The sequence below is a fragment of the Pleurodeles waltl genome, chromosome 12 (genome assembly GCF_031143425.1).
Source record: "Pleurodeles waltl isolate 20211129_DDA chromosome 12, aPleWal1.hap1.20221129, whole genome shotgun sequence".
Taxonomy (NCBI): domain Eukaryota; kingdom Metazoa; phylum Chordata; class Amphibia; order Caudata; family Salamandridae; genus Pleurodeles; species Pleurodeles waltl.
The window spans coordinates 408,137,548-408,152,009 of record NC_090451.1 but is presented as its reverse complement, the minus strand read 5'-3'; the positions used below and the strand labels follow the sequence as shown (position 1 = coordinate 408,152,009).

General features: G+C 41.4%; 1 protein-coding gene across 2 annotated transcripts in view; it reads right to left on the bottom strand.

Annotated features, from left to right (window-relative positions):
* VAT1L (vesicle amine transport 1 like) overlaps positions 1-14,462 on the bottom strand; it is a 1,079,371-nt gene that overhangs the window by 377,762 nt on the left and 687,147 nt on the right. For both annotated transcript variants that reach the window (XM_069216812.1, XM_069216811.1), the window contains exon 7: positions 13,892-14,086. In XM_069216812.1, coding sequence (XP_069072913.1) covers positions 13,892-14,086 — 195 coding nt within the window. The remainder of the gene's footprint in view (positions 1-13,891; positions 14,087-14,462) is intronic.

Here is a 14,462-nt window from a genome sequence, read left to right as displayed (position 1 = left end):
TAGTTACTGGCTAACTCAAAGGGCTCTTTTAATAGGTTATAATTAAGATTGTACAAACGAAAGGACGTTCTTAAAGGGGGCTAGAAGATAGTAAAGCACAATGCACCTTTTAAAAATGAGTTCTTGTTTTTCTGGGTCCTCCTGGGTAGATCATAATGCCAGTACTCGACTGATTGGGGCCCTTTGAAAGCATGATCGAACACTAGGTACGTTCATTGGATGCCAGTAATGAAACAAATTGTGTTCAGTTTACTAATTTTAGTTTATAAAGCAATTCATCCTAATTTTTACTATTTTTTTGTGCTATATTCACAAATTATAGTCTCACTCGTTGCCTTAGTTCTTGCCATCAGGTACTTTCGGCAGTAGCTTTCACCTCATTTTTCTGAAAAGGCCGTGTATCTTTCTTCACGGCTGCCACTGAACGCTAAAAATCGCTCCTCATACAACTACAGTGAGAGAAGCGCTTGCTGCTGTTCCGCAGGGGTGTTACCATTTGGCTGTTCAATCTGTAGGCCACTGGGCCACGTTCCTTTTGTAGCTGGCACCATCAGTGTACTCTGTAAATACACCTGAACAATACATACCTTAGGTGGAAGCTGGAAGTGTCCCAGTAGGGGCCACATGAAAGAAATATTATCTGAATAGTGAGGAGTAGATGAGGGGTTTGCATTATTAATTAAGGTGGTTAAGCGATTTAATGCTATTGTTGAGGTCTTTGTTACACCTGGATAGGGCATATATAAGGTGAGAACAACCTATAGAAGGTTTTAAAACTAGACTGATATATGTAAACAAAAATCCAATGAATGAGCCTGTCAGAGTGTGGAAGTGGGCTGGTTGTAGGAACAATAAATACTGTGTGGTTGGCAAACGTTAAGACTTTTTCAAGAGTTACAGAGGAGACTAAGGAGGAGGTTATTGCATTTCTGAGAAATAAAATAACATGCCATTTAGGAATTTGGTGACATTAATGCTGAGGTGGGTGAATGTTTTGTTGCTCTTGAGTAGGTGGTGTGGAAGATGCTGAATGTTAGAACTGAGGTGATGAAGAAGTGAAGGCACATTGTATTTTTTATTCAGCATTACCAAAGTGATTTGGGCACAGGTAAAAGACAAAATTAAATCAGTGTGGAAACGTTTTGAGAGAAGTGAGTCAGGGAAAGTAGATTGTATTAATCAAGACAGGGTTAGATCCTCGTCAATGATAAGTAATCAGGTACCAAAATGAGGACTGAACCTCTACTAGAAGGGAACAAGAAGATTTTGCTGGCGTCAGACACTAAATTGGTGATTGTAGCACCAGAACCCGATATGATGTGTAAAAATAACTATGCATAATAATAAAAATATTGTGGATGGGCAAGGTTTTTGCAACACGCTCACTTATAACAGTTGAGTTGAGAACTTAAGGGATTCCACGACTCAAACTTCTTGTAGATTTTCTTCCTTTAAAATTCATGAGCAGTAAAACAAGATTAACTTTTGACAAGGATCCTAGTGAACTGAATGATATCACTTCCACACTTGGTTTAACTGAGAGATTCAAGTCTCTTCTTCTTGTACTTAAACATCCCTCTCACATTAAAGGTCCCAGAACCAGTAGACAGTTTATAACAAGCAGAAACACCCTTTGATGGTTGAATAAGTGATTTTAATGTATAGCTGCTGTAAAACACCCCAAACCGCAGGCAGGACCAGCTTCCAACTGATAATGAAGAATTCTACATTTTATCTAGAATCCTGACCATGAACGCATAACACAAAGATGCCTATACAACATGAACTGGATGTTCTCTGTGTGTTATAACATACACAAATTACACTGCATATAACTGGCTTACGCTAGATATTACATTGAGTTTTCTCAGTTTTTGTGGTAAAAAAAAAGCTAATCATGCTCCATACCCCAAATATTAAAAAAATAAGGTACCCAACAATTCCAAAATGCAATGCACATTACCAAAATACCTAATAAATACCCCCCAAAAATGAATCATGAATATAAATTATAATTTAACTGTAAATCCTTATCAGCAATAACCAGATACCTATAGTAGAAACATAAATGGTGAAACCATAAGTGCCTAATGGAATCTCCACGGTACCCTATGGGTTCTAGCACTCCTTCTCATGGGTACTCCCACGATTACATCATTCTGATCACAGTTTTTTATGTTGGTCTAATTACCTGTCTGGAGAGTGTCTTTGGTTTGGTTTTCCATAGGACTCCCCCATTTAATTTCTCCGGAACATTTACCATTTTGGACATATTCCATAGAACTCCAAACTGGTATAAAGTGGGTGGAAGCCTTTAAGTGACTCAAATGGGGAAATCCCTGTTGTTGCATGTGGAGTGGTTCTACAGAACCACAACATAGTTTGAACAGCAGCCATGACGACACACTTGTTTGCCAACACCCATTGTATACATTCTCCTAGAACACGATTAAAGCATTCCGCAAGACCATTTGTCTGGGGTTGATAAAGTGAGCTCTTAAAATGTTTAATAGAACTTTCTTTCACAAAATATTCTTCCTCCCCTGATACAAATTGTATTCCATTGTCAGAAATTAGTTCATCTGCAAAACATTTATACATAAAAATGTCTTTGAGAAACTCTACTACAGATTTGGAGTTCATTTATGAATTTGATAAAAGGCTATTTAGAGTAATAGTTCATAAGGACCAAAGCATAACATGAATAATGAGGGAGCATATTGAATGTTCTTACTAAATCAATTCTCAGTTTCTTCAAGGGCCCCCAGTGGACATTCTTTAGGCAATAAAGGTGGTGTAGATGTTTTAAGTGTTTTATTAGTTGTCACACACTGGACACTCTTTAACTAATAGATGGATTTCACTATCAATTTGTAGCCACCAATATGACATGCATACCCTTCTTTCTGTTAATGTTGAACCTAAAAGACCTGGCACTCTCGGAATTTGGAATAGTGTCCATCTTCCTGAATTTGGTACCTGAGTGCAACTGAGCATTATCTCTATAAGCACTTCCCATACTTTTTTAATCTTGGCCTGAACCACTTTCTGAAGTATTAAATGTGATGGGTCTGGTTTAGAGCCAATTTTATATTTCACATTTCTTTCTCTCCTCCACACATCTAGAGTTAGTGTCTACTACAGGCACCTCCACCATTGGTAGATAAATCTCCGGTTAAGAACCGCTTCCTTTTTCTTAAAGGGGTGGCCCGTCAGACATTGCAGTGCCGGTCTGATGAGGAGCGTGCCCAGTGAGGAAGCTTGACATCCTATTGGATGTGTGAGGGCTGCTCCGCTCCTTATGATGCATGCTTCCCTGGATTTTAGGTGTTTTATTTTTCTTTTTCCGTGGAACAGTGTACTTTATTATTATTATTGTACCTAAAAGACCTTCATGAGCTTTTTTTTAGAATTAAGGGTCTTAGGTCTGCCAGAGGTATCAATTTGTCAACCCTCATAAGTAAGCCATATTCAATTGTCAATTCATCTGAAATTTTTATGAAAGTTTGAATATTAAGAGCCAACAATTTCTCTCAAGGCCAACCATCACTAACAAACTTCATCACTGCACACAACTCCACCTCATTCGCTGTAGAATTTCTACACTCTAGTTCAGAGAATGGACTTTCATTTTTACTTCAATTGCCGTAATTAAACAACATTCATCTTCATGATTACCACTCTCATCATTGGTTCCCATATTGGGTTTTTTGACAGATAATCAGCTCTTATCTTTTTCCCCATGGATATGTGTATAACATCAAAGTCAAACTGGAGCATTCTAGCTGCAAACCTTGCAATTCCTGGAATGCTGCTTTTGACGTTAGTACCATTTAGGACAGAAACTAGCAGTTTGTGATAAGTCTGCAAAAGAAAATGCATGCCCCACAGAGTACATTTAAACTTTTCAATGGCCCACCAACAGGCTAGAAGCTCCTTTTCTATTACCGAATACTGAATTTCAGCCTCCCTGAGAACTCTAGATGCCAAACCAGTCGTGTACTCCTGATCACCAGATTTCTGTGTCAAAACAGCCCCAACACCAATTTTGCTCACATCAACTATCAAACAACACTTCAATTATGATCATACAGTTTAGAAGCCCTTACATTGGTTAACTGCTGTTTGATATCTGCAAATGCAGCAGCACACTCTGAATACAATTTGAATTCATTTTTGACTTTTAACAAGTTAGAAATCTAGAAGCATAATCTGGTATAATCCTTGAGTAGAAATTAGTAGATTTGACCTCTACTTTATCTCCTGAAATGGGTGCTTACGCAATTGCATCTACCAAACCTGGTTTGGGATGCACACCCTCCTCCTAAATAAAATGGCTCAGATATTCCACTGAAGGCTTTAAAAACGGGCATTTCTTTCTCTTAAGTACAACACAAGCTTTATCAATGGCATTGAGAACCTGTCTCACAATAGTGTCATGTTCACTACACTCAATTCCATGAATTAATACATCGAATTGGAGGATGGAAACATTTTCTTTTCCTTTGAGTAGGGTGGTCATCAACCTCCGAAAACACCAATGACGCTGATGCAATTCCAGATTGTACTCAATAATACTGATATGTCCCCCACAGGGATATAAATGCGGTCAAATGTCGTAACGCATGTGCTAATTCTACTTGATGATAAACTACAGATAAGTCAGGTTTTGTGATTTTTTTGCTCCCGATAAGGTAGACATAATTTCACTAATTTTGGAGAGTGAGTGTGAGTCCACCCAAATTTCTTTTTTGAGAGCCCTCAGATCGATGCATACTCTCAAGTCTCCATTTTTCTCCTGGGCTAATTCTAGCAGGGAAAGGCACAATGAGGATTCAATGAGTTCTATGATATCTTTTCTGTGTAAACCTTTCAATTCTTTCTCCAACTCATCACAAACACTGAAAGGAATGACCCTCAACTTATGTTTAGTAGGCATGGCATTCTCCTTTTCCATTTCCTATTTTCCTGAAACACAATGGACATGTGGAGAATGATTGAGAAATAAAGGTTATCATATGCTCTGATCTCAAAGACATGAGATGGCTGCCAGCTGTAACAATTGTTTTTAGATATATTCAAGCACATTGCTTGAAAGCCTTTCCAAAAAGCTAAGACGGCCACCAGTATTTTTGTAAATTTCTAAGGGTGATAAATGTATTGTTTATGCCTAAATCCTTTCCCTACGAGTTAAGATGGCTGCCAGTATTTTTTTTCTTTTTAAAGGGAATTGGACTTGTTGCTTATGCGCATGACCATACAGCCTGGTATGTATGACTATCATAGTAGCTATACTAACTAGATGGTATGACTGAGGACCACTACATGGCAATGACAGCAATGCAATGGCACAACACAATGACAAACAGGGCAAAACAAAGCTACAGCTCTGTGACTGATCCAAATGGCCACAAATCTGGATCCATAACCCAGAAATTGACTCACCATGGTATGGAAAGTAAGATGGCAGATACCATGCACATGCATAACATGCACAGACAGGACACCTAACCTTGCTCACACACGTACCCTCCTCCCACTGGGACACCATGCTGCAATGTCCAGCCATTTGGTGTCACATTCAGCAAGCTTCAATAGTCACTAGGTAACGGTGTGGAACAGTCCTGTGTACTATCAAAGAGTACTAGGACTCATCCACAGGGTACTAATTAGCAACCCTGAATGACACATACCAAAATGGAGTATTGTACACATGTCACAGAACAATAACTACCACCAATGGCATGCTGTGTAGCATCTGTCATTGTCATTGCTGGGAAACATGTTAGGTCACTTTATGCATCTGATGAAGAAATACCCAAACACAAGTTCAATATTTAACTCTGTGTTTTACTCCACCCTCAGGTATCCCTGCCATTGCCACCATGGAGATTAGACCAGCGACTGCCAGCCCTCCACAGGATGAAAGCCCCTGTGAGGACAACATGCCTGGATGTCTGGACACCGATGACCTACTGGGCCCATCTGGGACACCTGGTCAGTCTACGACTCCCTGCCTCACCCTTCCCACATCAATACCCCCCACACTGTGCCATCAACATCACAGCCAATCCTTCTTACCCAAACCTGTGTCCCAAGGACTGTTCAAACTATAGTGTGCCCCACAGTATAGGGACCTTAGTCACTCCCTCACACACCAGACAATGAAGGTCCTGCAGACACTGGGAGTGGGCATACACTGCCAGGGGCACAGTCACCTGGAGGCAGAGGGTGTGGGAGGGAAGCTGCGGGCCAGAGGAGCACCCCCCAGGGACTCCACTGACAAGGAAACCATCGCCCAAGCCTTGGGAGCATTCTAAAGTTCTGAGGACAGGATGGGCCAGATTATCACCATGTCGGGGGAAAACCAAAGGCTGAAGACGAAATACCAGCAGGGAGTCATGCAGCAGTGGAAGCCACACAGTGCCACCATGGCCTGGATTGCAAGGGTGCTGAGAGACATCAACGCCATCCTGCGTGCTTCCCCCACCCACCAGCAGTCCCCTTCCGCTGGCAATCTAACATCTGAGCCATTTACATCAGCAGCAGCTAGTGGAATGGAGTTACTGCAGAGGGAACCACAGGCCTCAGAGTCATCTCCCTCTGTAGATGAAGAACCGCCCCCCATAAATGTGGACATCCACCCAGACATCTAGCTGGAGCTGATGCCAAGACCAAACCCACTGCCAGGAAGAGAACCTTTCCTGAGTTGTTTCCCTTGTGTGCCACTGAGACACTCTGTTGAGTGTTCAATGTGATTACTCCATTTTCCCATAGCACATGGACACTGGACCCTTGGAACCAACTGCTGTACCACCTACTCTGATGATTCCATCTACCATGACCTCACTCAACCTCTGTTGGACAATGTATGCACCTTTGGTTTGCCTCAAATTGTCATGATATGCACAATAAACACCATGGAACACAGATACTGTATATGTGTACTTATTAAAACATCAACAAATGTCATGATTGCTATTTGTGCTAAATCCGACATGCAGTGTAATGGACAGCAGAGGGAGACATCCTCAGCAAGAGACACAGCACAACAGATATGTCCTAGGACAGATGTCAGATAGTTAGCACTCCAGGGCCACACATAGGTGTAGTCAGTATTCCAACCTGCAAAAATACCATGACAGAGAGTACCATCAGGACGGATGGCATGATGCCACACAAACAACATATGCAGGTCATATATGTCGTGCCCAGCCCAAGATGCCTCCAAGGCAGGGGCCCCCAGATATTACCTATACATCACCAGTCACACATTTTACATACAAATATCTTTACCTGCCAAATGGCATGTTCTATCAACTTTTCAGCTATCTCTTACCAATGCCTAATGACTATGAATGCCTCAAGACACAGGTAGAAGAGGCACTGAGTAAGATACCACAGTCAGTGGGTGGAATGACATGAGAACAGGAGTATGCAGCAAACATAGCTCAGTACTGGTCTGGCCATTTGAGATGTGAATGTAGGGAACTGCAGTGAGAACATTTGTTAGATCTGATATACTTTGACTGTGCACCTTACATCATATCAGTCAGCTCCCACAACTCACACATTGGGACAAGACCACATTACATCCCCGCTGAGTATTCAAGTCAGGAGGACTATTGTCACCACGGATTGTGGACATACAAGACCTGCAAACCACACTCGTAGTATCTGTATGTCACTTGAAGAACTGATTGATGAGCTCAGACCTAGAGTCAGCTGCACCTTCCTCCTCTGCCTCCTCATCACTTGCCATTTCAGCATTACCAGCCACTGGTCCAGCTGCCTCACCCTCATCAGCTAGCTACAATATCTGACGTCTCAGGGCTAGATTGTGGAGCATGCAGCAGGCAACTATTATCTGGCACACCATTTGGGGCGCATAGAGGAGGGCACCTCCAAATAGGGCCAGGCACCTGAATCTGGCCTTTAGGAGGCCGAATGTTCTTTCAATTACACGCCTCATACTCCCGTGGGCCCCAATGGAACAGTGTTCACCTTCCCTGGCAAGGTACCTCACTGGTGTCAATAGCCAAGGAAGGTTAGGATAGCCTGAGTCATCTGTGTGCACAGATGTAGGAGCAGTGAAATAACAAGTACCACGATAGGGAAGATAGTGATGACAGGTGCCATAACAGTTAAACACCATCATATGCATACATACCAAGGAACTAGGCCATCTCTCTGTGTAGTCATGCCATCATGTGTGGAACACTGCTGTTCCTCAAAATGAAGGAGTCATGCACAGATCCAGGAAATATGGCAGTCACTTGTGAGATGTACAAGGTCTGCCAGACACACCACCTGAACATTTATGGAGTGGTAATTCTTCCTGTTCCTATACACCTGTTCAGTGGCACTGGGAGGGACCAGTGCTATATGTGTGCCAACATTGGCCCCTCCACATGAGAAATGTGTCCCATACCATAAAAGTCTGCCTTCACATAGGCCAATTCCGCACAATGGGGGAACCTGATGTAGCTGTCCAGGTGCTTTAACAAAGCACACAGTACATCCTTCAACACCTGACTGAACATGGGCTGAGGCATCCCTTCTGTCAAGACCACTGTATTCTGAAAGGATCCTGTGGCATCAAAGTGTAGCACCAACAGGACTTGTACTGTGGGAGGGATGCAATAGGGATTTTGTATGGCTGGCAACAGACCTGGCTCCAACTGTGTACAAAGATCCATGATGGTCTGCTGATTCAGAAAACAAGCCTGGATGACATGCCTGTCCTCCATGGTTGCAAGGTCAACTAGTGGATGGTACACATGTGGTTTTTTCATTCTCCTCATGGCAGGATATCCAGGTTGAGAGGAGAGAATGTACATTCAGTAAAACATTTGACACATGTAAGCAGAATATGTTTAAATAGCACACACCTAACACTGTAGGACATGCGTTGCACTGTTGACATTTATAATTACAACCATGCAGAAGCGCTTTGAACACCATCTATGCAGCATATTGCCATACATGTAAGTAGTATAGGACAAATGTCACATGTGTAAAGTACCATATGTGGCTGACTGAGCTGTCCTGCACTGATCAAAAGATACAGAATTGAATATACCAATATAGTACAATTGCCTAGGTGCCACCTAGTATCTGTACATTACCATCATCAGATATACTGTCACATCACGTAAGTGTGTCATGACTGTCACTATATTTAGCACTGCCATGATGGCACAACATAGGCTTACTCCGCCATTTGGGTGAATATGTGTATGCACACTTATTTAGGCACGTCAATGTTAATATGTGCACAAAATGGTGGTCCCATGTCCTGCTGAAGTGGACAGTTGGAAGTGACCTATGTTTGCCGGCAGATGTCATCACAGGGTTAGGCGGTCACAACCATTGTGCTACTTGTGATTGATTAACATTGCTGCCTGTGGCAGACTAGGGCCATTGGCGATGACTGCTGGCAGTGATGATCCAGTATGTGGTGGCCATGACCGCCATTTTCTGCAGCCTTGCTCTCTTGACTCCGGACACTGTTGCTAGCAAGACCTCCACGACCTGAGCAGCTGTGTACTGTCTCTGGGAGCCGTCATTCCACGTCCTGTGGGTGATAGGGCCCCACCCTTCATCCTAGAAGAGCTGGAGAAGCTTGTGGCAGAGGTACTACCCCTGTATGAACAGCTATATGGGGTACCAGAGGAGCTGGTGAGTCCAATTCCATAGTCATGTGTGATAGATGTTGCATGTGACGGTGACTTGTGCAAGTGTACCTATGAGCAGTATGACCACCGCCAACATGGCAGTCCTGGGACCGCCAAAGTCGTAATGACCCCCTCTGTGTCCAGTGTTTCTTTCTAGATGCACAGATCTCTCATTGCCCATCTCTCTCTCTCTGTCTACTTGGATGTCTGTGTCCATAAATTTATCTATGCTCCATTGCTCTCACTCTCTCTATTGTACTGTCAGTTTCCCATCTCTCTGCATATCACACCATCAGTGACATCCATTTTCCCTCTTAATCTATCATTCTATAGTCTATACCTCTGAGGCCATTTGTGTTTATACTTGAAACCTGCCAAAGACAAACACTGTGCCATATCACTCGCTTTCTTCCACATGTCCGCTTACTAATGCACTCATACAATAGTTTACTCAACCTTGTCCACTGTTGACAACTCCTCAAATGAGGATGCCCAAAACGTACTGATGCTAAATCCACAAACAAAATGAGGTCCTATTCCTCACACCTAGGCACAAAATGTAACTTAAGGTCATGCCTCAGTGTACCTATGGGGAAATTCATGATGAGCCATGTAATAGTAGAGTTGTCATAGTGGATAATTGGCCAGAGTTTGATAAAACGCAGTTGGTAAAGTGACCTCTATGCACCATTGGCAAATCTGTATTGCAGGTGCCATAGGATGCAATAAAATAACAATACAGCAGACAAGACTACCACCATGTTTGTGATGGGTGCACCATCTCCTCAACTCAAAATAAGACCTATGTCTTCTAGGAAGTGGAAGTCCCAAAGACACTGTTTTGAGAACTATTGATGAATGTAATAAGATATTTACTTTCCTCATAAAAAAATATTGGTTAACTGAGGTATGTATATCAGGTGGAAGAAGCTCATCTGCAAGGTGGAAAAAAGGTAGGGATAAAGGACACATATCAGGGATTTGAAGATCAGGAAGTCCTTATGAGTGCAACAACAGGAGGTCTTACAGATGACTTTAATGCCTCAGGTGAATGTAGACCATGAGCATAAGGGTGTTTAAAATCTTCTTAGATGTGAGGAGTAACAATGTTCCATGGAAGACCAAAATATGTAGTAAAACATCATATAATGAACAAACTTTGTATAATGCAGAAGTCAGTAAAAACTTATGGCCATATAAAGGCACAAAAACCACACTTTGTCAATCACTTTGTCAATCACATGGAACTGAATGTGAGAAAGAACAGTATGAATCGATGCTGTCATGTCAGTATTGCTTTTGGAATCAGAAAGTAGTCAGCCTCATGCGTGCTAAAGATAATGTCTTCAGTTATATGAGTTAGGAAAGTCTCAGCCCTCAAATGGCTATCTTAAAACGCATTTCCTATTAGCAACGGGAAACATCACGTTGGCATAGGAGCTATCCCAATACAACAACTGTTCACAGATATGCGCTGATCGAGTTCGCACTGTGAGTGCCGTGGCCGCCATGTGCCAAGGGGAGAGACAAAAAAAAGTATTTCACTCACAGTAAAACATATCGGCAATCGTACAATAATTCATGTAACGGGGTCAGTCTGCAAGGCGGTAACAAAACCGCCCCAAGGCGGGACAAACGTAAAGCAATTACCAATGACATCAAGGGATTTGAATGGCAAGCCCAGGAACGAATGAAAGTGATGGGCGTGAGGTGGGCGTGGTTAAAAGCCCACAATACTTACAACAGATCAAAGTGCTTGCACCCTCGACCTAAAAAGGACCTTGAAAGATAGTGTCAAGGTATGATTTAAAAATGTTACTGTCAAGATGTTTTTCTCCATTGCATAATAAAAAATATGGCTCAGCAGCTCACAAAGCAAAATTCATTAAAAAAAAGGACCTTTAAATTTAGCATCAATTTATGATTAAAAAACCTTTACTGTCAAGCTATTTTTCTCCATCGCATAAAAAATATGGCTCAGCTGCTCACAAAGCAAAATCCATTTGGTCTCTATTTATAACTTTGACACCATCATGCAGATATTTAAAATGTGTATTCTTCTTTAGAGTTTGTGAAATGAGTTTGCCTGTAGAAGAGACATCCTACTAATATTAAAAGAGGTATGCGGATAATAAAAGAAATACATATTAAAAACTTTCTTTATGAACATTTAAGCGTTTCATTACCAGAAGAATGAATTTAGGGCAGAATGCCAATAAAACATAAATGTAATGATAATAATACATACATTATTACAATAGTGTCCCCTGTCGCGTACTTCTTTACGTAAAAATCAAAAGCAACAAATAAAATAACAAAGCAAAATAAAAATCTGATCAATAAGATAACTAACTTTTAACAAATCAAGCTCATCCAAGGGCGTCACTCTAAGACGTGTGAAATGAAAAAATAAGCCGTTGCAAGAGGGTAAACATCTTGGTGCTGTCATTCAGAATAGCTCAGAATATGTTGGCTTTTTCTTGTGTGAAGCCGAAGTACTCCAGCAGATGTGACCAAGATGAACATGTAAATATCTGTGCGTTCACAAGCCACTTGCAAACAGAAATCATCCTTACTGGCAAGACGTCGCCGGGAATAATCACTGGGATTGCTACCGATGGGCATGCACTTCAAAAAAGCTTTCATAGCAATTGCCCGGCTTTTTTCAGCATTACTAACTTGTTAAAACATAAATTTTCCATTTGAAAAACACTTAGGAGGCATACACCACTGCAAGCAGTAAGAGCAAAGTCTGAATTGTTGTGGATAATAGTTCAACAAAGAATTAACCGTTTGGTACCTGGGAGATCGAAATAATGGCAGAGATGCAAACAATTTGCAATGTACATTCAATGTGTACATAAAAAATGGGGGTGTTTTGAAGATTGTAAAATATTAATAAAAAGTAGACAGTACTGTTTCAAGACGTGCATTCATGCATCAGCGTTCATAAAAGTACTTGAGGACTGATGGTCGACTGTAGAACCGTAACTTATGTTTATGGTGCCCCTTACCAAAGGTATCCACTAGGCAGCTCCTTCTTTTCACTAATTGTAACAGCCGCTTCTTTGTAGTATTGTTGAGGAAAAGCGAGCAATGGCTGTGGAAATGCGTCCCCTTCCTCAGTGGAGGATGAGGAGTAGATGTGGTGTTTCATCTGATTGTTACTCATTTGAGGACTCTACGTGGTTAAATGGCATTCCAGAGAGAAGTACCCAAAACCCGTCTCAACCCTTCTTCGTTTGTTTTCCAAATGAACTGTATTTTTTTAGGGGAAACATTCTTCTTGATTTCCCTTTGTAAGTGGATTTACTAAATCTTATCATTTTGCTTGTATGGCAGGATTTGAAGTGTGAATAAATATGCTGACAGGTGGGGATGGTGGGTATTCCAGGGTGGAAACTCATTTTTTTGTGTACAACCTATGTGTTTGACTACTGAAAATCTGCAACGGCCCGACAGTTTGAAAATTTGCTTACAAAGTAAGAGTGACCTTATGAGAGAACGTTTTACACGTTCTTATCAGCTTCCTTGTGAATTAGGCCTTAGTGAATATTTCTCCCTGTTGAATTACATGTACGTGTTCACTCTCGTGTTGCACTTTCATATCGTGAGAGTTGACTCTTCCGCCATTTTTAAGCCCATCTTGTTGCACTGAAGCCCATTCACCATGAAGAACAATCTGTGTACGCTAGACAGAGTCACATAACCACATTTTATACTGTTTCATTGCTGTAAATTTAACATCTTTAGCATATGTATCAGTCATTTTTAACTGTCAGGGAGCAAAACCTTCTTACTTGAGCTAGCCTTGTTAGTTGGTTCGGAAAAAATGTAATGGAATAGATTTGTGCAGCAAAAAAGGGCAAAATGAAATGAGCAGAAAAGGATCCACACCTTGATGCTTTTCATACCATGATTTTTTTCTCAACACTGTTTTGAAGTGTTTTGTGATAAAACTCAGAATTTTCTGAAAGATTTAATTTTACAAACAATGGCATATTTTGATCTCACAGTTGCGTTTTCCATGTTATCAGCATTTAAAAGATAAAAACAGGAGTTTACCTTGCAACACATCGAGTAGGTGTAAACCTGTTATAGTTTTTCAAGAATTCAATCAGTAGGTGGATGAACTATCTCTTCCTTTTGGCCAAATGCAATACAGATATCGTACATTTTTGATAAGGAAATTATAATTGAAGATGTCTTCCTACCTCTTCCAGGGCCCACAGTGAGTCTACCAATGGCTTGATCTTCTTTTCATTGTAGAGCATTAGAAGTTTGTCCATCACACTTCTGATAAGGGTAGCTCGGCCTTGTTTAAAAAGCAGATTTAGGAGAGAAAATCCAGCTATGACTTTGTTCTCTTCATATAACTTGATAGGGTTTACTTTTTCAACCTGCCACCACTGAAAGAAAAAAAAAGTATAATAGTTTATCAAACATGAACAAAAGCCAAGTATGCACTCAACAGCGGAGTAATCAAATATCAGGCACCAATTATTTAAAATGGCACAACCAAGGATACTGCACCATATTAGATACAATATGTGCTGCCACGGTGCAGGAGCAAGTTCATGATGCAACCACTTCTTCAAAATACCAAAGTCCCCTGGGGTGCAAAAAATGGATGCAAAGGCCTATTGCACCCTACCACCCCAGGGTACTTTCTGTAATAGAACTCCAAGAATTGTAACGCCGCGCTCAGCCGCGGCGTCTCTTACTGTCCTCGCGGATGGAACGCGCTACCGATACTCAGAGTGCGGTTCCCCGCGTTTTTTGACT